Source organism: Haplochromis burtoni, unplaced genomic scaffold (assembly GCF_018398535.1).
Source record: "Haplochromis burtoni strain Fernald_Lab_line unplaced genomic scaffold, NCSU_Asbu1 Contig_194, whole genome shotgun sequence".
Classification (NCBI taxonomy): Eukaryota; Metazoa; Chordata; class Actinopteri; order Cichliformes; family Cichlidae; genus Haplochromis; species Haplochromis burtoni.
The window spans coordinates 461,896-485,046 of record NW_024582555.1 but is presented as its reverse complement, the minus strand read 5'-3'; the positions used below and the strand labels follow the sequence as shown (position 1 = coordinate 485,046).

The 23,151-nt window shown below is 37.8% G+C and overlaps 1 protein-coding gene across 2 annotated transcripts; it reads right to left on the bottom strand.

Annotated features, from left to right (window-relative positions):
- Nucleotides 1-211: 211 nt before the first annotated feature.
- On the bottom strand, nt 212-14,669 carry LOC102293594 (cytokine-dependent hematopoietic cell linker). Of its 2 annotated transcripts, none has more exons than XM_042226067.1 (17): nt 14,339-14,669; nt 10,355-10,395; nt 8,384-8,531; nt 7,296-7,348; nt 7,141-7,195; nt 5,919-5,969; nt 5,798-5,838; nt 5,659-5,669; nt 5,486-5,569; nt 5,222-5,243; nt 5,007-5,031; nt 4,840-4,915; nt 4,742-4,758; nt 4,568-4,662; nt 2,106-2,180; nt 1,781-1,936; nt 212-1,696 (listed from the first exon to the last, which is right to left on the bottom strand). In XM_042226067.1, the coding sequence occupies exons 2-17, from the start codon at nt 10,355-10,357 to the stop codon at nt 1,544-1,546; spliced, it is 1,065 nt and encodes a 354-aa protein (XP_042082001.1). In that variant the 5' UTR covers nt 10,358-10,395; nt 14,339-14,669; the 3' UTR covers nt 212-1,543. The 2 variants fall into 2 exon arrangements, with proteins under 2 accessions (XP_042082001.1, XP_042082000.1); XM_042226066.1 differs by having other exon boundaries at nt 215-1,696; nt 5,222-5,246.
- Between the last annotated feature and the right edge of the window lie 8,482 nt (nt 14,670-23,151).

The window sequence follows — 23,151 nt, the reverse complement described above, 5'->3', positions numbered from 1 at the left end:
TCTTTTTTCTCCTCCTCTTTCCTCGTGTGTATTTCCATTGTTTTTTTCGTACCGCCCCTACCCGTCTTCCCAGTGTTATGTTTGTGTATTCCATGTATGGTCAGAAAGGGTGCTCATGATGACACCGGATTGTCTGGTAGCCTTTTAAACAATTTCCCTCGGGATAAATAAAGTATTGTTACTCAATCAATCAATCAATCAATCAATCATGTGACTTGAAGTAGTTTGTTTAGCCTTAAATTTGCTATTTAGCTTGTAAAAGTGGCTTTCAATCTGTCATTTTCCCACTTATATTGTAAAAATTAGTAAACTTTAGTTCCATGTTATAAATGGTTTCACTTGCTATCTTTAGTTAAGTTACCAACAGAAATACTGCAGAGCACTCTCTAAATCAATTCACTGCACTTAAGCCAGAGCCACTGAATGGCACTGAGTCAAGCTAACTGAAACCTAGCACTGGGAATTTCCTAACTCTTGTAATAATTTAAAATAAAATCGTGATAAAATAAAAATAAAATCTTTATAACATTTCATGCAGTTCATGACTGAAAAACAGCATTGTGCTGGTTAAAAATAAGGACAGGGAAGTAAGTCTGATTTAAGAAAAAGAAAGGAAAATGTGAAGTAGGTATGGAAGTCCATTCCTGCCAAGAAAAGTATACAAGGAGGCGAAACACATGAAAATGCTAACTTTTTTATATGGATTCATGATCAGTGTTTAACTGAATTCCAAATCAACTGTGCAAAAACCAGATTCGTATTTAAGAGATTAATATTCAATATTTCTTTTATTTCTCAGTAGATATGTGTATATGTTTATACACATATCCATATAAAGCAAAATGTGACCAAAGATTACGCTATTTGGTTCTAGTTTTTTGGTTTGTATAATTGTACAGTTACAGACTTTTTATTTTAGATTGTTGCTACAAAATATACAATTTGAAGACATTAAATTAGGATAATTAGGGTAGATCACTATTATCTGTCAGAGAGAAGTGGGTCTCTAATCGGGTCCGGGGGACAAGGGATCTGTAAAATAATTTGTTAAATTGCGCTAGATCATTAAAAAGTGCATTTTACAGATTGGGGACCATTTGATTCAATAACAAAAGCATATTTTATCCAGTAATTGCTACCACATTATGGAGGAACAGGAGGAACTGATATGATTGTGACTCACTGCAACAATGAAATCACTTGCTAGTTTATTAGCCTGGTAGCTAGCAGGTGTGGGAAGATTTTCGAGTGCTGTGGCAGAACCAGCCAAATCGCTATTTTGATTATAGGAGGTTTTGTGTCACTGGACCCAAAGAATTTGAGAACCACTTGTCTATGGGATTAATTTAAAAACCATTAGCACATTATTATTATCAAAATAACCAGAAATTATAGGCACGTCTGATCAACGTATATATTTTTCTTTTACAAAATCCATCCACCCCAACTTGCTCAGAATGACAGCGCTACAGTTTTTGTGGAACTGTGAACACACATGACACAAGAAGCACATTGACAAATCTTTGTTGGCAAGGTTCACATGTTATTGTAGCAACCGTTCAACATCCCCTTTTGTTATAGGAAATGTCAGCACACAGTTGTCTGGGTACTTGTTTCCCATCGCGGTTCTCCCACTGACAAGTGTTATTGGAAATATGGAGTGGAACTTGATGATGTCTGCCACAGAGTCAAACATCTGAGGAAAAATAAAGGGAATTAGAGTAAATATAGTGCGATTGAGGGTTCTTAATGAAACATTTTCTGAAATGTGTTCACTCACATCATTTGAACGATATCCTGTGCCCAATGCGTACTTTTTTGTGCTCTCAACAAACCGAATTTTGACATTGTAAACCTTCTTCTCATGATACACAACCAATACCAAGGGTTCAAAGTTGCTGTTGGTGGAGCAGTCTCGTACCAAAAATGCACCATCCTAATGGGAGGAGTTACAGAAAGAAAAGAATACTCCTGTTAAACTGTGCTTTTGGTGTGTTGTTTTTACACTTTCAACTGATATAGATCCAAATAACTATGTTTAACATCTGCCCAAGCTTAAGACATGTTCAGTTATATTTTTATATTTAGAGTCCTTATTCATATACCTTGTTCACCAGGTGTAAGGCGTGCTCAGCATCTGCTCGATTACATGTCCCGATGTACCAATCTTCCTCACAGGTCTACCAGAAAAGTTCATTGATCAGTGGATTCAAAGCTAGTTAATATCACGTTGTGATGGATATCATTCTTGATTACAGGATTAGTTTGGGTTAATTATGGATAGTTGTGAAAAATTAAATACACCTCCACTGTGTCCATAGGAATTAAAGGGGTAATTAGCAGCCAGGTGATGCCAATACACTTGATTAGCTGATCATCAGCACATGTGATCATCTCTAAAAACACAGAAGCTTTGGCATTTTGCTGGAAATGATTATTCAGGTGTTTGTTTACACAATACTACAGTTTTCCCAGGAGTGGATTCCCCCAAGAAATTCACCCTAAGGTCAAACTGTGCATTGCTAGGTGCTGCAAAATAAGTGAAAAATACCCAAGAGCTACATCTTAGACTCTACAGGCCTCAGTTAACATGCTGAACCTTAAAGCTCTTGAATGTACAATTAGAAAAAGAATGAACGTGTTTGGCTTTTTTTGAAAGGGTTACCAGTAGAAAGCGACTTCTTTCTGAAGAAACGTAGTAGCATGGCTGCAAGTCTGCAAAGTTGCATCTTAACAAACCACAACATCTCAGGAACAGTCTCCTTTGGACTGATGAGACCAAAGTGGAGATATTTGGTCATAGTGGACTGTGCAACTGTGGTGGCGAGGTGTAATTTCTTGGCTCAGCTGCTGGAGGGAAAGGTGGAGCAAAGTGGTTGAGGAGCAGTGCCAGCTGAAGAGAATAGTGCATCTGCTAATTAAGCTCTCCTACTGAATAATAGGTGTTAAAAACTGTGTCTATGCAATACTGAAGTGACTCATAGTAGCAAAGATACTTGCTGCTGCCACATGCTAAACATAGCATGTCAGTGCAAACACCTCTTACCAACTGGTGGTGGAGGTATGATGGCTGGGTCTTGTTTTGCAGACACAGGACCTGTGCAGTTGATCATAAACTCCGCTGCATACCAAAGTACTCTTAAGTGAAGTCTAAGGCCATCTGTCCAACAGCTAAAGCATGACTGAAACTGGATCATGCAACCGGGAAAATCATCCCAAGTACAGCAGCAAATCTACAACGAATGACCCAGTCAAAGTCCAGACCTCAACCTGATTAAAATAGACGGTGGGACCCTAAGAAAGCTGCACATGAACAAATGCCTGCAAACCTCAATGAACTGAAGTAATGTTGTAAAGAAGAGTGGGCCAAAATCCCTCCATAATGACACAAGGGACTGGTAAAGTCCTTTAAAGTCATTCTTGAATCCTGAATCACTTAACCTTTCAAATGTCTTTTTTTAGTTCTATGAAAATTTTAAGTTTGCAAAGAAAAGCGTCTGGACTTCTTTAAGTTTCCTTGAAGATGTTTCCCCTCTCATCCAAGAAGCTTCTGCAGTTCTAAGAGCAGTTGGTGGAGAGTCCCAGATTTTAAGCCCTATGGGAGTGTCCCCAAGAGGGTCATGGACCCCCTCTTGATCCTCTACCGAATCACACGAGCCAAGGTGTGAAAGTGGGTGTGGGTCACAATCAGCCAAGGTTTCAGGTGAACCCACTGTGAAACCTATCCCCACACTGTCATGTGATTTACTGAGGTTAAATGGCCCAGGATGTGAGTGGGTGTTAAGGTGTCTGGGGAGGGAACTCAAAACTGGATTGTAGGTGGCAGACAGTTGGTGTCGTTAGCCACCGCCTCTGTTCAAAGATGGTCACTCACGGTGGACATAGATGCTTCTTTCACTCCTCTTTCAAACCGTCTGTCTTCTCTGTCCAAAATGTGAACATTGGCGTCCTTGAAACAATGACCTTTGGCCTTTAGATGCATGCGAGTTGTGTCCCGTGGACGTGGCTCTTCCATGTTGTGAACCCATTGGGCTAGGTTTCACAGTGGGTTCACCTGAAACCTTGGCTGATTGTGACTCACACACACTTTCACACCTTGGCTCATGTGATTAGGTAGAGCAGGGGTGTCAAACTCAAACACACAGTGGGCCAAAATTCAAAACTGGAACAAAGTCGCGGGCTAACGTTAATATTTATTGAAATATATTTATTGCTCCAGATATGAGAATGAATCTTTTCTTATGGACTCGAACACGTTTTGCTGAAAAACTGAATATGGAACAAGCAAAGCTTAATACTAAACAATATATATATTAGCTGTATAATACCAGTAGGCCAGCTCTGATAGTTGGCTTCGCGGGCTGGGAATCTGGGACTATCCACCAACTGCTCTTAGAACTGAAGAAGCTTCTTGGATGAGAGGTGAAAAGTCTTCAAGGAAACTTAAAGAACTTTAGACGCTTCCTTCCAAGCTCCTTAGAGTACGATGACCTGGATGACTGAGAACCTTTACAGACATACTTCAACAAAAACTTTCTTTTTCACATGACTGTAGCAGCACATGTACCTGTTGAGGCTTTTCCATTGGGACAAAGTCGTGCTGGTCAAAGTCTTCTTTCGTCTGAGGCCATTCATGGTGATGGCGTTTTGATGGGACCCTTTCTTTAAGTAGATGTCAGGGGGGACTTATTAAGTCAGTAACTGTATAATGACTGATAATGACGAGCTCAAAGATACTTACCTAGACTTTGATGGGTCCTAAATAAAAGACAGAAAAGATGCATGTAAATAAGACATTTTAAAAAGCATCTTGAGAAGCCTGAAAATATAAAGTCAGACCTTCTTTCTAAGTGAGACTCCAAATCCAGTGAATGCCTGTAACTGCCAGGTGTAAGACTTTCAGAACTGAGTGGACCTAAAAATAAAAACCCTTTATTATGTGTTAATACAGTTGTAAACAATTATTGGTAACACTTTATCACAAGAGGCTGTGATTTTTATCTTACCTTTCATATGTGAACTAAACTCTGCCTGTTAAAAGTATAAAAAGAGAGTTAAACGACAATGCATGGTGAAATTTGTAGAATAAAATCAAATGTATATATGAATAAGGAAAGCATGTTAATTTTACAGTATTTCTCATAGGACTTAGTTTGTTAAGAGATGGTGAATAAAACGCAAACAACACCTTCTAATAGGTTCAGCATTTTTAGCTACTTACATTTCTAGTGGTCCCGTGCTCTCTGCTGAAATCAAATGACATTAAATAACATGTCAGAAGAGCCTCCAGCATTTTCTGTGATAATCTTTCCAACCAGCAGATGGTGCCATCGCTACACTGTACAAACTGTGGGGTGTTGTTTTTGCTTTACACCATTATTGCAGGGAAAACGTCACACTGGGTTATCGTCAACTCCAGCAAATTAAAACCACAGGGAACTGGGACAAGTGTCAGGTTCTACATGTAAAATAAAACAGTACTCACTCTCTCCTGCAACCTTGCTGTGGAGCCTTTCCAGACAAGACATTGACCAACTCCAGGGTAAAAGGTGACGGTGATTGCAAACTCCTGCAGGAACAAAGAATCAAACAGTAAGTGCGTCCATAAGGCAGATAAATACAACAATGAGTAACTTAAACAATAATTTAGCAAATTACCTTTGTGAGTGCTGTAATGTTAGAAAGAGAAAAAGTTGGTCACCTTTTTGATAGTTTGTCAGCATTACAATTTATTGAAAGATAAAAAAACAAACAAACAGTAGTACAGTAAACTGTATTGTTAGGCAGGTGAAGTTACCTGGTCTCCTTTTGGCACAGGTGGGATCCTCCTATCTGTAACTACACCACGTGAATATACAATATGAGATTTAAACTGTGACCCAGAAAGGCAAAACAATTTCAGTCAGCTGAGATGTTACCTGTTTTCATCTTTTGTCGACCAGGCTTCAGATCTCTATTTATCACAGGTGCTGTGTTTCAAACACAGAAGACAAAGGTGAAAAGGTTCTTCTTCTGGGACAGAATCAGCTTTTACTCAGTTTACGGAAAACATTACCGTACATTTAACTAAAGACAACCAGCATCCTTCAATTAATCTGTAATAATCAGCTTTAGTATTAGAGGATGCCAAATCTACTGAGATCAGAAGCTGTAAATCTATGAGAAAAAAGTATTTTATGTTAAGCTGCATTAAATTAAACAGAAACAAAGAGTCGCCAAAGACTGCACATCACTAGAGGCTGAATATTTCTCACCACACCATGCATGGATGAGAGGTATATCTAGATTCTGCTTAGTTAAAAAATATTCTTAAGAATTTCAAGACAATGTCTCCCATTTTTGAAATGTTTATTAATTTTAAATGTTTGCCCTTCCCAGTGGTGCAGTCACCTCTATGTCGCCCTCTGTGCCATCTCTGGTAAACTTTTCATGTCAACCTATCCATTCGTTTCTGAGCATTACCACAAACAATACAACAAAAAGACATACAGACTGATGAAATGAACTACATAACTTCATGTTATTTGGTTGAGTTAAAAACTAGCTGAATATCGACAGCTACCACTAAATCCCCAAGTTGTTTAGGTGGAGTTGACTTTCCTACTTTGTCAGTCAAGTGTAAAACACAACTTCAGATTTCTTTTGAAGTTCTTTCTTTTCATTCTTCTTTGATTTTAAGCGACAATTAGAGCTAGTATTTGCTTCACTATGTTCATTAGCTAGTCGCTGCCCACTCTGGCAGTGCAAAGGTGCAAGGGCAGACAGCAACTAATTAATGAAGTTAGTTGCATCATATGGGTTTTCAGCATGAGTAATGCCGTCTAAGTGACTCTGTGCTTTGATGAGCAGCAACCAAGAAGAGAGAAATTATTAAGCCATTGCAAAGACTAAGTTACCTTCAATATTTATCCAATGTTTTCTCATTTTCATTGATCATATTTGCCAGCACAAGCTGCTGTTACCAGGCAAAGTATGGATGTGCGTGATTATGTAATTAAGTTATTTTAATTGTTAATTAACTGTGATTTAATAGTTTTGTTTTTCAAGGTAAACAAAGATGTCTCTGATTTGAATTTCACTGCTACTGTTCAGTGTCTTTACCACAATAATCACTCAATTTTAAATGCGTTGTAGGTTTACCTGTTGAAAATGGCGTTTCTCTGGGTGGACATCTTGGGAGGATGTTTGAGTTTCCCTGATTGATTGAAGAGCACAACGAAATGTGGAGTACGGTCAGTAAGGTAGTTCCATTCAAATTGTATATTCATTAATGAAGACCAAAAAAGAAACCTTACAGGGGAGAGTGATGAAAGGTTGTGAGCTGATGATGACCTTGGGAGATCCCTGTCTTAAGAGCCAAAGAAACACTCTCATCAATGACTGTGATGATAGTACTTTAAGAAGTTCCAGTGTAAGCTGACAGTTTAAACACCCTGTGAGTTTGTATCATTCCTGTAAGTCGGTCGATGTCGGTCCCAGTAGTGCACTGCAGCAGCAGACTGTATTGATTACAGAGGGAGAATGCTCCAAGTGTGAACAAATTTAAAAGCCACATTCACTATAAAGTTGTAGACATGCAGCTGTGAGGCCCCTGGCTGCGGGCCACATCCAAGCAGGAGAGTAAAGCGAGCTTGTTCGCACTGCACATTTCCCTCTCTTCCCCCTCAGCTGCTGGATAATTGTAATCTCCCGCAGTCTGACTCAGCCAACAGATGGCCCTGGAGACCCACTGGCAGATCATGCTCACTCAGCATGAGGTCTTTCTCAGATCCAGGCTGCTTTCATTCTCACCACAGTTTGTGGTAGATCTGTTTTTTCCCCTGCACCTCATTCAGCTTCATTCTAATTACATTCATGAGAGCATTTCTGTGTAGGAAGGTAAAATAGACTCAGTGTCCCTGTGTCAAGTACAAATAGTACTTTAAGTCAAGTTTGAAGAAGTTTGGGAATTATTAAAATCATTTTAGTGGTTTTAGATTGAGATAACTGCTTAACAATTCATTTAATAATTACTTGTGGACGTATGTCCTTAATCCACTGTATACATTTAAGAAATAATGAAAAAAGGAAATAATAAAACACTATTAAACATAATAATAATAATAATAATAATAATAATAATAATAATAATAATAATAATAATAATAATAATAATAATAATAATAATAATAATAATAATCACTAAGCTCCTCTTACTTTCATGTTTTAATGTGCTTTATTAGGACCAAATAAACAACTTTTCTCAGTGGTCTCATTAAAGACGCTTTAAATACATTTTCAACTCATGAAATTAAATTCAAGCTATAGCTGAGGTAGTAGCAGTACTAGATGTTGGTATGAACAAAACTAACATTAAAATAGAAATGAAAGACTTTCTTTCTACCTGCATACTCTTGGTCATCATTTATGGGCCTCGCAGGAAGAATGCGTACACTAAGCACTTCTTCCTGGTTATCCACCACGTCGTACTCTGGTTCCTCTACGTCGTTAGCATATCTTTGAGTTCTGTTCCTTTCTGCTCTGCTGCGATCCTGTGAAAAGAAAATTGCAGATTCTTTAGAGTGGGAAATGACACTGGCCTGCTGTTATTATTGCCATTATTTTTGTTTTTTGTTGTAGTTTATTTTAACTCGCCTTTTCTTGCCCTCAACATCAGTATAAAGTAACAGATTCTGAGCAGGCAACTCTTTGCAGTTTCGATGCACATACACTACACTAAGCACAGGAAGCAACTATGGTGATATAACCCGCTGCTTGTCCCCCAGGGATTTCCTCATTTACAATTACACAGGCACCAAAGCCAACACATCATAGAAAAAGAGGTGATAGCTTGTGACACAGTGTTAAAAATCAGCAGCGTCTATTTCTGGGAGTTAATGACATATGACACAAAGTGCATTGTGACCATGTTTGGTATTTTGTTCCTGCTGTTGCAAATTTGGAAAGATGGGTGAGATTACGGTGAATACACAGTTAACGGGTGCATTGATCGTGCCGAATCAAACCTGCTCCTCTCCTTTAGTTAAAAACCTCCACATCAGAACTCCTTTGCTTTTAATGAGGAGAACAGTCAAGACTGACTTTTCCACAAGGAAATTGATGTTTGTGTCCAGCAGGTGCAGTGTCACCATTAGACATTTGTGCACCACCCAACCTGAATATTTTGTCACAGGAATAAAGTGGAAACCATGTGTCCATGTTTTCTGTCTCTAATGATGCACCCTGAGACTTTATTTTAAAAATACTGGGCTGGAAATGTATTTTTTTAATTCCCCATTTATTAAACTAATCTATCTAAACTACCTGACTAATGCAGTCTTAATGAGAAAATTAAATTGCAAGCAATCCTTAATCGACATTTAAACCAAATAAAAAAAAGTAACAGTATAGGTTTTTAAACAGATATTAGCCCTACTCAGCTAAAAACACTTTTATGAAAAGAAAACATTTGAGATATGCAACATTAGATTTTACTTCAGGTCTGTTACACATTTTTGTAGTTTGCTGTAGTTCATGATACAATCTTCAAAATAGTTTTTCAGAATATGATTGAACTATAATGTTTTTGTTGTAGAAATCAACTCTAACTCGACATTTTCAGTCTTTGAATCATCATATAGATCATAGAGTTCAATAGAGTTCAATAGAGTTATCCAGATGAATGAGAAAAGAACAAAAACATACGTTTAGGTTTTTAAGTTAAGATCAGATTTCGTCCCTTTCTGATGTACATGCAAGCCGTTTCCTCTTTCCAGAGGACTTTGGTCATTACGTTTGAGTGTTAGCACTTTGCGCCATGCAACATCGTTCTGCTCTGCACTTCTGAGAAGCATCGTGAACCTAAGCGCTTAGGAAAGTACAGAAGAAGCTTTCCTCTAAACACAGAGCATTTCCTTGTAATACCTTGGTGCTGACATTATATAGTAATCGCCCAAACAATACGTTTACCTAGAATATATAACAACTATTTTAATTTCTTTAAACCTCTTATGTTTTTAAATGATAGACGTATAATGTATTAATTCATTAACATGTATTATTATTAGTAACCAACACATGTCAGCAGAGTGCATGTAAACTTATGAGAAAATTATTGTATAATTGGTGACACTAATATAAAATATTTCACAATTTCAGTTTAGAAATGATATTACTAAATCACAGAGAACAATCCTTGTCGCCTACAATGTGTTGTTTTTACAATGCACTAACAATGACAGAGCAGAATCTCACTTCAGTCATTTCTGTGCTAAAAGGTAATTACACAGGGGGCTGCAGACTCCCAGCGTATCCCCTGGGAACATTCATGTGGAACCAGCAGCGAAACGCTGTGGATACGGCCGCCATAACTCACCATTATCACAGCAGACTCATGGCTGTTCCCTCTCTCTGCAGCTAACGAGGGGGTGAAACAAAAATGAAAAACATCATTAGTTGGGTGTTCAGCAAAAGAATGTGGCCTTCCAATACAGTTTGTCCTTGGACTTTTCTTACTCAACAGTTACACATGCAGAGGAATGAGGTCATTATATACAACAAAACAGAGCCGTTTGTGGCCTCCTGCTGCTGTCACTTGGAGCCACGATGTTTTCTTTCGGGTCTGAATTATATTTTTAACATAACAGAAACTGTTCAGGAATTTTTTTTAACACTTTTTAAAAAAATGTTAACTCAATCCATCCATCCGTTGAAGGTTGATCATTTGACATTTGACATTATCACCTAGGGGTGGGGGAAAAAATCGATACTGTGTAGTATCGTGATATTTTGTTTGCTAATGATGTATCGATGCAGGGACAGCAGAAATTGATATTTTGTTACAAAAAGGTTTTTGTGCTCTGACTTCAGAGCATGTTGATCCTTTTTCTGAGCAAGAATCCTGACATTCCTTCACTGTCCAAATGTGTTTAACTTGTTTTTGGCAGCAATAAACATGACAGTTTACTTATTTTAATTTAAGACATGTTTTATTTTAATTAAGTTTAAAACTTTTTTATTTAACGCAAAATTATATTTTGTTTTAATTTACTTTCAAATTCTTCAGTTGCTGAATGGGCTGCATAGTTTTCATATTGCATAGTTCAGAATAGCTATAATTATACCAGATGGTTGCATTCAGTTAAGTTGGACTAGACTGTAATACAAACCGTTCAGTTTGTCAACAATAAAACTGAAATGAGAGAAAGACTGAGTGCGAGACTTTGATATTAGATAAAATGAATATTGATAAAGTTTACCTTTATGTATGTAGAATCTGAATATCGCAAAATATTTTTTAAAATTGCAATAATATCGTATCGTGCGTTAAGTATTGTGATAATATCGTATCGTGGGATGTATGGTGATTCCCACCTCTATTATCACCTGGCTTTGAAGTTTGTTCTTCAAATGGAAGGACTGATGATGCCAAAAAGCAAAAAACAAACAATCAAACAAACAAAAACAAAAACAAAAAACCAAGCAAAACAAAAATACCAGAACTATTCAAGTATTCTTATCTTATGTTAAGCACGCTGAGTTTACATGTAACAAAGTGTCTTTGAAATTAACACTGACGAGTTTTTCTTGGTCATAGCTGAATTATGGTCAACAGTTCTGACCCCCCCCCAACACCCAAAAATCTAAGAAACAAACCAAAAAACTTGTATTAGTTAAAATTCATGATGATGATCAAGTTTGCTAATGATTATATTTGACTTTTTAAATATAATTGTTCACATATTAACATTATTCCTACTTAAAATGAGGTTCTGCAGGATTTGAAGGAAGAGACGTGACTTGGTTTAGATTTATGGAGGTGCTTATGGAGGTAACTCATATTAATAACTGAGGACTCTCAGTTTATAACTTTTCTAGACCAGCGTCAGTGCTACACACTCTTGCCTTCACTCTTGGCTCAATCATACAGATGAGTATACCTAAACATCAGTGATGACTGTTTTATATAACTTACTTTTCTAAAAGGTTCAGTCAAGTGTCATCAGCATAATGAGCAATAAGGCTGTATTGGCGGATTATGGGAGGCAGAGGAAACGTGATATTAGATTTTGGTTAAATACGCAAAGTAATTAGCATCCCGAACAAGTTGTAGATCACCCAAATAAGACCAGATCAAACACGATCAAACGTGAGCCTTCCCTGCAACTCGGTAATATCACTGCATGTGTCTAAACGTATCTCTCTGTATGTTCAAGATAATGTTGCTGATTTTTACCATTTTGTTTACAGTTTTTGTCTTAAAAATCTAACAATTAATTCATGAAAAATCCATAAAATTTAAACTCACAACCGTATACAATGTCAGAATTTAATCCATGAATAATTTAACCGGTCAACACTCCTTACCCCAAACATGCTGGTGCGGTTGTATTTTGAATCAAATAAACTTAATATACATTAAATCTGATTAACTTTACACTGTTTGAAATACACTGTATTTCAAATGGTTAACACATCACTAGCGAGAGTATGTCCAAAGTAAAAGTCTTACTTCTTCTGTAATTTAGAGGCACATACTTGTTGAATCACAATGTGCCACAGACGGTTTTCTCATTAACAGTTCAATAATTAGGTGCTCCAGAGGTTTCAGTCTTTCTTAATGCCAAAAAACGGGGGTTAAAGTGAATAAAAGCGGGCAGATTTTACGTGGTCCACAAGTTCGTGAATATCACAAAGATGGCTGTGAAATCGTTTTAAATTTGATCACATTAGATCACTCAGATCAAATGAACTGAAATCCAATCTCACAGTGAAACAGCTGAAGGGCAAAAAGACAGTTGTTATGCTTTTGCATTAGCACGCTGCAATGAGACAGACTCATGCAGTCACAGTTCCTTCACTTGTGTAATTTTCAAATTTTAACCTCCTAGGACCTGCGTCCACATATGTGGACATCACATTTTGGGTTATTTAGACCAAAATACTCAATTTTGCTCTACAAGGGCCTGATATCCACTTACGAGGACATTATTCTGCTACCGTTCTATCAAAATTGTAAACAAATATCCTCAGATGTGGCTCTCATTTTTCTTAAAAACAAAAATATGGTAAAAATAAAAAATCTCGTAATTCTTTGTTTTTACATTCATCGGGCCCCAATCAGCCCTAATATCAAAGAGAAATTAAAAATGTTGCCGTGGAAGAGTTCGGGTCTTAGGAGGTTAAAAATATTCCATGAATTTTAAAATCCTGTTTTCAAAAAGGGCACAAAGAGGAAAAGAACCACATCCTCACGAGTTATCCACCAGTCTTTGATTGACAGCTTTTGATAGTTTTCTTTGGCCATGAAGGAAAACAAAACAGAAAGCAGGAAGGAAACCTGCCCAAAATAGAATTTAGGACATTTCAGCAATTTGAGGGATTGTGAAAATGCCAGCTGACATTAGAGGCTACCGACTCAAGTAGCAGCAAACTCAGTATTGGATTTGGCACTGTGGTCTAACACTCTGTGGGGCTGCCTGACTGCTTTGCAGAGCTTACTGGGCCACGGGAAGTGGGGTGGGGTGAGACATATGAAAAAGGAGATTAGATACATGGAGCTAGCATCTGAGGTTAAGCAGTTAGTCTGGAAAATAAACTTGTGCCCCATGGAAATTGGGTGCAGAGGATTGTGGCAACTCAAACCACCAGACTACTTAAGGATTTGTGACCTGGCTTTGCTACGGAGATCAAGAACGTATCAACTGCAGAGAGCGAGAATAAGCTCAGTGTGAGGAAGCGCCATCAACAAATTATGATGATTATCATTAAAAGTTATTTCCCTCTGTTGACTGTGACACGTTAATCGATTTGTATCGATTTGCAGGTAGTTAGAAGCAAGTAGATTGGTTCGCTCTTTGTGCATCTTTTATCAAACTCACTTAGCACACTTGACTTTTTAGGTTGTGCAATAAAAGCGCTCGTTGACAGTTTTCATTTTATAACTGTAATTTGGTTACGCAGTGTGAAATATTTCAATTTTGCTCTGTGTAATTATTTTTGTGAATCAAAATTAGAGGCACCTTATATTTCTAACATACATATATATGTATTTTTAGAATTGACCATAATTAACTTGACATGGTTTCAATCATACTTCAGTTTTAGGAAGTTCAATGTTCATAATACAGAATAAAATGACTTTTTAATAAAATTTAAACCAACTGAAATCTTGTTCTTGAATTTTAATCAAAGTGAGTTTCTCATCTTTTGCAGCAGCTCTTGCCTTTTAAAGACCCCCTTTCCTATTCACACATTTTCATCTATTTTTAGCACAGAGAAACATCTGCGCTTTGTTCTTTTGTAGCATTTACACACTCAGAAATGCAGAATTTCAACATTCAACTCAAAGTGAACCCACCTTTTCTGAAGATTATACAGCAAGCACACCTTCATCAGTAAGTGACCAGCAGTTTTGTGCTTCTTTGGTTTGTGTATGGTTATAGAGAGAAAGTGTCTGCAGTATGTCTTCCTTCCCGGTGTACGCGCAGAGACACTGAGGTTGCATCAAGTCTCTAAGTCTCAGAGTTAAGCAGCCCACTGTAACCTAAAATAACTTCCTGTGTGGTGAGTAACTGGCCTATAACTCGAGGTCTTCTCTGTTTTAGATAATAAAATGGTTCTTTGCAGACAGTTTCTACTTGTGCATCTGTGCCCTGACTTTACTAACACTAAATTGTCAATTCAGAAAATGAACAAAATATTTTGCAGACGCGTCCTTTCAAACACGAGTCTTCGTTTAAGTTTCTTTATTACTTCTGTGGCAACTTTTAGCTCTGTGCGAATTATTTCCTGTGTTGTTTCGCCCTGTGATTTTGACAGCTTATTGTTTGACACTATTTTAAAAGCATGCATAAAGCTAAAGACTACACCAGATGCTCAGTAAATCAGGATCGAACTAATCTTTACTAAAGTAGGTTTTTCTGTTGATTTTAAAAGGAACATGATGACATTTCGACATCTGCTCTGCCAAGCGGTAAAGGAAGCACGGTGACATTTACCCATTCTTCAACTGGCTTCATTTATGTAACAACCATATGGGTGAGCCCAAATTGTAATCTGAGTAAATATTTTAGCACCAAATTTGACTTCAGTGCAATATTTACTCATTTTATAGCACCTAATAAAGTATTGAGGATATACTTAGGAAGCACTGCTAAAAGAAAAGCTTTTGTTCACACATTCAACCCTTTAGCATTTAATGTGATAGTTATAAACCCAGAAACCCAAACTGGACAGCTGTAAACATGTAACTAACTAATATTAGTAATGTAATAGCTCAAATGAAGGAAATCTGCTGAATCGTGTTTTAAATGCGTCATTGTTGGCCATGAAGTGACATTGGAGTGAAGCTCCAATGCTCACTGAGGATAGCTCACGATAAACGTGCAGACAGTACTTATTGTTTTCTTCTTTTTTAAAAAAACTTGATCTGGAACAAATCCAGGAAGGTATTTAACGAATGTTCTCTTTAAAAGCCTCATTTTCTCACATTCAGAAAGTGGTGACCTGTGCACGCACTTAAGATGACCTTTTAGCTCAAGAGAAATGGAAAACTTTTTGGTCCTTCAGTCCAAAGATTGCACACATTATTAGAGCTTCGCTTTTATTGCTTTGGCCATCTGTAAATGGTAAAGCCTGGAATCAATGCACTGCTGACATGTAATTCTGCTTCATTCTTAGATGATAACTGCTATTTTTCTGTTAATTGTGACTTTCATGTACTTTGATCCAAGTAAATATTTTTTTATAGGGATCTAAGTAGTTAACTTGCAAACTATTATGATAATAAAAGCAATACAACCAAGACTTCTACAAAATAAATACTTTTTAAAAGAAAGTAGTTATATTAAAAGATGTAATATAAAAGCGTAAATATTTCTTCACATGTTTTTCTTTTCCGGGCCAGCTTCTTCTGTTCTTCCTGTTCATGCGAGCAAGTAGTTTTTGTGTCTTTTTAAAGTTACTTCCTGTTATATTTTGAAGAGTTTCATGTGTTTGCTTTAGTCATTCGATGCTTTTCCTGCCGCTTTTGTATTCATGAATCCATTTTTATCCTTCTCTGTGTTCTACCCTGAGCTTCTCACCTGTCTCCTGATCCCATGTTTTTCCTCTGTGTATAATAATTCTAGTCATATTTACCATCCTGTCAGTCACTGGGTCATGCTAAAGAAAACTTGGCCATGATCAGTGTAATTTTAACAAAACAGATCAGGTTACACATAATTTATGAATATAATTTGTTTTTGTTTTTTAAGTAAACACAAAAGGAAAGAAAAACTTAGTTTTTTTTGTTTCTGGTGAGTTCGGTTAATAAGCTGTCAGTGGCTGAGCTGAACACCCACATTCACAGTAGTTCACATAGTCTGTGGGCACATAGTAACCTTACTGCTAACCTTTGTACTGTTTATTTTAGTTGCTTAGGTTAAAGAAGCCACCTAGAGCAACTGAGTAAAAAATAAATTACATCATACATTATTGGGGATTTAAATGCTTTTAATGCTGCCATTATGAAAAACTGAAATACTGAAGTTTCAGACGATTTCTCAGCGATCAGCAAATCCATTCTAGAGCTGACCTGCCTGTCTGTTTAAACAGAGTAATGCTACAGCAAAGTGTCTTCCTGTCTGCAGAGGGTAAGAGGCCTGGTCCCCTCTAAAAAGCGATGCAGCAGAGCACGAGCGCACAAGGTCAGTCTCTCTCCTGTGGTTTCTTCTGCAATGGTATAGCCTGACTTCCTGTGAAAGATTACCATCAAGCCTCTCGTATTCTCACTGATGCTTATCTTTTGAGCCACAAATGCCAACTCCCTGAACGTCTCTACACCTTGGCCCCCAGTGACAGCTCCACTGGCCTGTCAATCTGGCAGTCCATCCTGTGTCCTCAACCCCCCCCCCATCCTCATCCCAGCAGCCAAAAAATGAGCCTCCTCTATCCTGGACCTGTCATCAAGAAATAAGATCCAGAGTCCCAGTCTGGGGTGTGATGAACACAAAGGCTGAATATGGGAGAGATTTGTGTACGTGTATGATCAAAGTTTCAGTTTAACCCTCTCAGGCTCAAATTGAGTTTTTGTTGCTAATGCACAAAAGAATACCTGCAGTGGTACTTCTGAGTACAAAAAACTCATAAAATATGTATGTGGGGGAATCAGGTTGTGAGCTTTTAACTGTTGCAAATCTGCAACGCCTGCCTTGAGAGGGTTAATATCACCTAAGCTTCAGTGTATTTATAGTTGTCTTGTTTGAGTTACAGATGTTGAATTCCTAGCTCCACAGGAAGGATGCATGTGAGTGCACTGATAAACCACATCACGTAAAGAAGCATCATTGAACAGCTGCAGAAGTAGTCAGTATCAGGAGGCCCTCCTCTACACAGAAGAACCACAAAGTGACAGTAACTGTGGGCTGACATTTCCTGCAAAGAAATTACCTAACATTCACAAATGGATTGGTTTAAACATATTTCCCAATAGATATTTATATTTGGTTTTTTGTGCTGACCAATCAAAAGGTTTATTTAGCTTTTTTATGTCTCAAAACCTGAAAGAATAAAAATGAAAACAGACAAGACTCGGTGTGTAAAGCCGTCTTAGTGGAACTGCGAGGCTTAGGCAATGCTGCACTTTGTAATGACAACTCACTGAAGCCCTGTTGTAGAAAACCCCCCACAAAAATAAGTTCAAGCATTTAACAAAAATGAAGCTAAAAATGCCAACGCAGTGTGGAAACCTAGATATAACTAAACCTGATCTAATAGAACTCTATTTAGCAGAACAACTTTGTGTGTGATGCATGACATTTTGTGTGTGACCTTATCAGTCTCCTCCATCGTTGCGGAGGAGTTTTGGGGCATTCTTCTTTTTCAGCGTTCAGTTCATTGAGGTTTGTGGGCATTCATTTTAGCACAGATCTCTTAAACTCACACCACAGCTGAGGTCTGGACGTTGATTATGCCTGTTTGCAAGACCTTGATTCTTTTCTTCTTTTGCCCTTTGGCTGTAGATTTGATGCTGTGCTTGGATTTACTTTCCTCTTTCACTGGCCGGTTTCAGCCAAAGCTTTAGCTGTGGGACAGATGGCCTCATGTTTGACTGGAAGGTGTCCAAGTCCTGTGGCTGCAAAACAAAAAGTAAAACCTCAACCCGTGTGCTTGACAGTGGGTATGACATATTTGTGCTGGCGTGGTGTCTTTGGTTTCACCAAATATGGCAACTTTGGTCTTATCTGCCGAAAGGACTTTGTTGTTTGGTCAGATGCAATTTTTCACAGACCTAAGCTGTGCTGCCATGTTCTGAGAAGAGCATTTCTCCTGGCAACACTTCCTGTCGTGAAAATTTAAGATATATCTGCAGTCCCCAGGTAGCTACTGAAATGATAAATGAGGCCTGTAGATGTAGCTCTTGGGGTTTTTGCAATTTCTCTAAACATTTCTCCATCTGACCTTTGGTGAATTTGCTGGTGAATTTGCATCCACTGCTAGGAGACTGGCACGTTTCTCGAATGTTTTCCGCTTTCCTACTGTAGAATGATGAATGTCAAATGGTTTGGAACGCCTTTACAACCCTTCCCAGATTAATGCAAGAGTTGCTGTTTTTCCTGCATTGCATTGTGTTAACACCCGAATGTTCCAGACCTGTACAGCACCAACACTTCTGCTTTAATAGAGGTGGTCACTTTTCAGACGATTAATCAAGTACAGGAGCACCTGGCTGCTAATTAATAGACGTGTATCTGTTGTTTGTTTTAAATAAGTGTTGAAAACAAATGTTTCTACATTAGCTTTTGCTTCATCTTTATTCCATTAATTTTTACCATTTTACATCTAATGCATGTAGGGAAGTTTATATGTGTGAAGAATGTAAGACCATTTGCTTGACTGTGTCTGTGTGCTGGAACTGAAACTACCTATAATTATATGAGTGTATGAGTTTGAAAAAGTGCTATGCAAATATTATTATTATTATTGTTGTTGTTGTTGCATTTTGGCTTGCTATTTGTGATCTATTTCAGAGCCTCTTTATTTTCATATGTTCAGTTCCTTTAGGTATTTCCCAATAAACTAATAGTGAGATAGAAGTGAAAAGTCTTCATTTCAGTCTGGATTCTCACCTATTCCACATTTGACTGCATGCTTTTAGAACAGCCATTTTTCAAAGTTTCAAAAGTTGTCAATAAAGGTCAGTGTTCACCATAATAAGCACTTAGCTTGAATTATGCTTCAATCTTTAACGATACAAAAATGACACCATGTGACTCTTTCTTTGTTGCATTATTTGTCACTATGGAAACAAACTTACTTTTATCGCCATGCGTTTTTTAGTTGACATTAAAAGCTCTAGATTTAGCAGTAGATGGCCTTTATGCAAAGAACACACATGTTATCTGGAAAAGATTGAATGACCTGCAGTCAGTGAGTTCTGAGCCTGCTGACAGTGTGATTGAAAATGGTTGTAAACACGCTGTCAGTGCCCATTGATGATGAAGGCCAGCAAGGACATCACAGAAAATATGTTGGCAGAACATAAAATATGTGATCCCCAACAATACACCCACTAAGTGTGGTGTACACATACAGAGATACATGCAGAGAATTGTTCCTTTAGTTAGATAGAGGAGAAGGATGAGATAATTTCAAACAGTCAGATAAGATCGCGGAGAGGGAGAGGGCAGGCAGTCTGACCAGTTTGGCTATCTCTCCGATGAGCGTGTGATTCAGTGGCGTGAATAATTAAAGCTGGGAGCAGAGATAGGAATCTGTAGACGCCAGGCTCGGATAATACTGGACGGATATCAGGGGCCTTTGGTGCGGGGAGGTGGCAGCTGAGATGACATTAGTCACTCTCCAGTGTGCCCCGGGCAGCCGTCAGGGTACAGTGCTGAAGGTCAGAAGATGATGGATGGACAGACACCGGCGGTGGCTCATCGCTGAAGTTGACTAGAAAACGAATGTCCTGTACATGAAATATTATCCTCATGGAGGAAGATACCTGATCTGATACTGCAGCGATGTGTCATGGTTATGTGAACTTTGTGAAAGACTGTGGTTCATCAGCTTCAACTGAAAAATGTGGAAAGACGGATAAATGTATTGTGTTGATTATTCAGAAATGCATAAAGGTGATGTTAATTCACATAAGAACGCTTTCAGATTGTCATGAAAATGATTCGTTAGACATTCATCTTGCTATATTAAGTCATTAAATTCTTCATCATAACTACAGATTAAAGGATGTACTGCCTGATCTGTGTCTGTGAGCTGAATTTGAAGGGCCATAGTGACAGATTTGTTTTTCTCCCCTCCTACATAGTGATTTTTCATTTTCCTCTCTCTTATCTCGCTGCTTTCTCTGAGCCAGATGTCTTTCATGTAAGCTGCACAGAGACACAGTCAACTGTTAGCGTAAACTTTACTAAGAGTTTTTTTTTTTGTTTAGTCTACTGCAAAAGGCACAACTGCCCACTCACTGATTGTTTGCATGTTTATAGAAACTAATATTGTTTGGCTTGCAAATGAAGCTACTCTAAATTTAGCTTGTGGGTAGATGTCACAGCATGCAAAAGTTGTTCTGAAACAAGCATCTGTATGAACCTAACCACAAAAGAGCGTCCTCCTCCACCCTGAGCATCAGTGTGACTGTACTCAGTCTTTTTCTCTCAATCTTGCATCCATGCATCGCTCCATTCATTATAATGGTAGCAGTGTGTCAGCAGAGCCTCCAGGAAGGAACCCCATATTCAGGTCAACTCACAGTCAGAACGATTCCTTGATTATTCCTTATTTATCCCAGTCATTCCCCCTGCTGTGGTGTGGAGTCTCTGGAAGATGTGTGTCTGAGTGAGTGGAGCCAGGGCTAATGAGCTGAGAGCTGGCCTGCTGATTGTTAGTAGGCTAGGAGCTGTGCTACAACCCACTCAGAAAGCACATTCAAATCATCAGAAGGCCAACCTTGCATTGAGATTGATGCAGGCCAGTGACGCAAGTCAGTAATGCAAATGTGTAGGTGTTTACTGCCTTGTTTTATGGTGATAAAAACACTCAATATGCATGTAACTCAAGGTTGTTCCACTGGAGAGATGATTCAAAATCTGACAAGGGAAAAAAATGGCTATATCAACAGCACTTAGACAAAAACATTCCATTACTTTCACATACAATCTGCAGCCATGCTATCAGTTCTGTGAGGCTTTAGGCACAGGGTTGCTTTGATTTACAAAGCTCAGATTAACATGTTAGCATGCTATTTGCTAATTGGCACTGACTGCAAAGGTAAGATAAAGCTGACTGGAGTTTGTTATTCATTTTGTAGTAAAAATGGAGATATACACACTTTCACCAAATAACAACCCTAGATGTAAAGGCTAAGAGACTGTATGATGGAGGTGGCTGTGGTGGTTGTTGAGATAGTTGTTTCCTCTGGGTGTTTGATTCATATTCACTGGAAAAATATAGCACTGACATAAATACACAGCAGTGATCATTCTTGTACCAGATGCCATGAAGTTACAGCCAATACTTGTTAGCATATTTAACTCAAAATCATAAAGTTTGTGCTGAGACATTGAAGGGAAAGTCAGGTGTTTAGCAGGTTCCGAGTCCACTGTCCACTGAATTTCTCCTTCCTCCTAATGTCCAGACACAAGCAGTTTGTGGGGTCAGGTTAATTGGTGATTCTAAATTGCCCAAAACTGTGAATGTCTGTCTCTCTGTGTTAGCTCTAGTTTAATTGGCAACCGGTACAAGGTGTACCTGCCTCTTGCTATAAGGTGCCTATCCAAGTGTTGGATTACAGTACAAGACAAAAATAGATTAGTCTCTCTCTTACTTTTTGCAGTTAAGCTGTAATGTAACGTGTTATTTTTAACTTTCTAAGATTAGCTTGTATGAAACCAATAACTTCTGTACATACATATTTAAGAGAGGTGATACTTTTTTTTCTGCTAAAGCATTTAAAAAAATACATATGATGAGCTTTCGTGTTCAGTGTTTAATTTGATTTTGTATAAAATAAAATATGCACTGGTACTGCCCACACACACCCCACCAAAAAACTAGCTATATATATATATATATTTTTAGTAACATATATTTATTAAAAAAACGGTATAGTTCATACACGGTAGTACTGAAGTAGTTATAACATTCAGATAACTACATTAGTGAAAATGCATTCAAGAAGCTGTTGAGAAGTTTAGGACTTTAGCACATCCGTGTCTGCAAACTGTGCAAATTATACATTTATGTGTTGTGATGTTAAAGTCGATTTAATTTACTGTCTTAACTAGAAAGTAATTTACTAATTATTAGTTGTAGAAAGTTAAGCTACAGCAAATGCATTTGCTTTAATCAGAAAAGAACAAACCCCTGACAAATCTCAATTTCTTTAACGTTTCGTATAAAGCACGCTACCAAAAGCCTGACTGATAAAAGCTGCTCATTTCTGGAAGCATCATAGCTCACGCATTCATTTCCTATTGATGTGGTGCACCTGGCAAACAGCTGTATGTTTCTCATCATCTGCCTGTGGCGAGAAACATTGATAGCATCAGCATGTGTTTTTTTCCTGTTAAAATAACACAAGTAAACATGTTCACCACTTACCCTGTGAGGAAAAAATTACAAATCATCTTTACTATTATGAGCTGTGTTTCAGAGCCACGATTCGAGACGGTTTTTTCTTTGTTTTCCATTTTATTTCTGGTCGTTGTCGAACCATTTTAAAAATATGGTTCAGTTTTAAATTTATGTTTGGAGTGCTGTTAAGTTTGCAATTGTAATGTCTGTTGGTTTTTTGAATACCGGCACAGTCTGTTTTTAGATCTCTCTCCATCAATATTAAAGGCATTCATTCCTCCAGAGATCTAAACATGATGTGAATCATTGCAGTCAATCACTGACCCAACGCCTCAGTAAGACACGTTATTGTTGTCAGTATACATAACTCTATAGTGTTAAGTTCAATTTTGCCTCATATAAACGTAACACAAGATAGTTGCTTATCATTGCCTAGCTTCTTAGGTAAACTTACTTCATCTTTTACACAAAGAGTGACTTTATCTTATCTTTTACATGATTTGTGTCTCATTTCCTGTCGCCCAGATTTTTGTTACAAATGATATCAAAACCACAATATAGCAGAACTTATTTCAGCAATATCTTGGCATTATCTGCCAT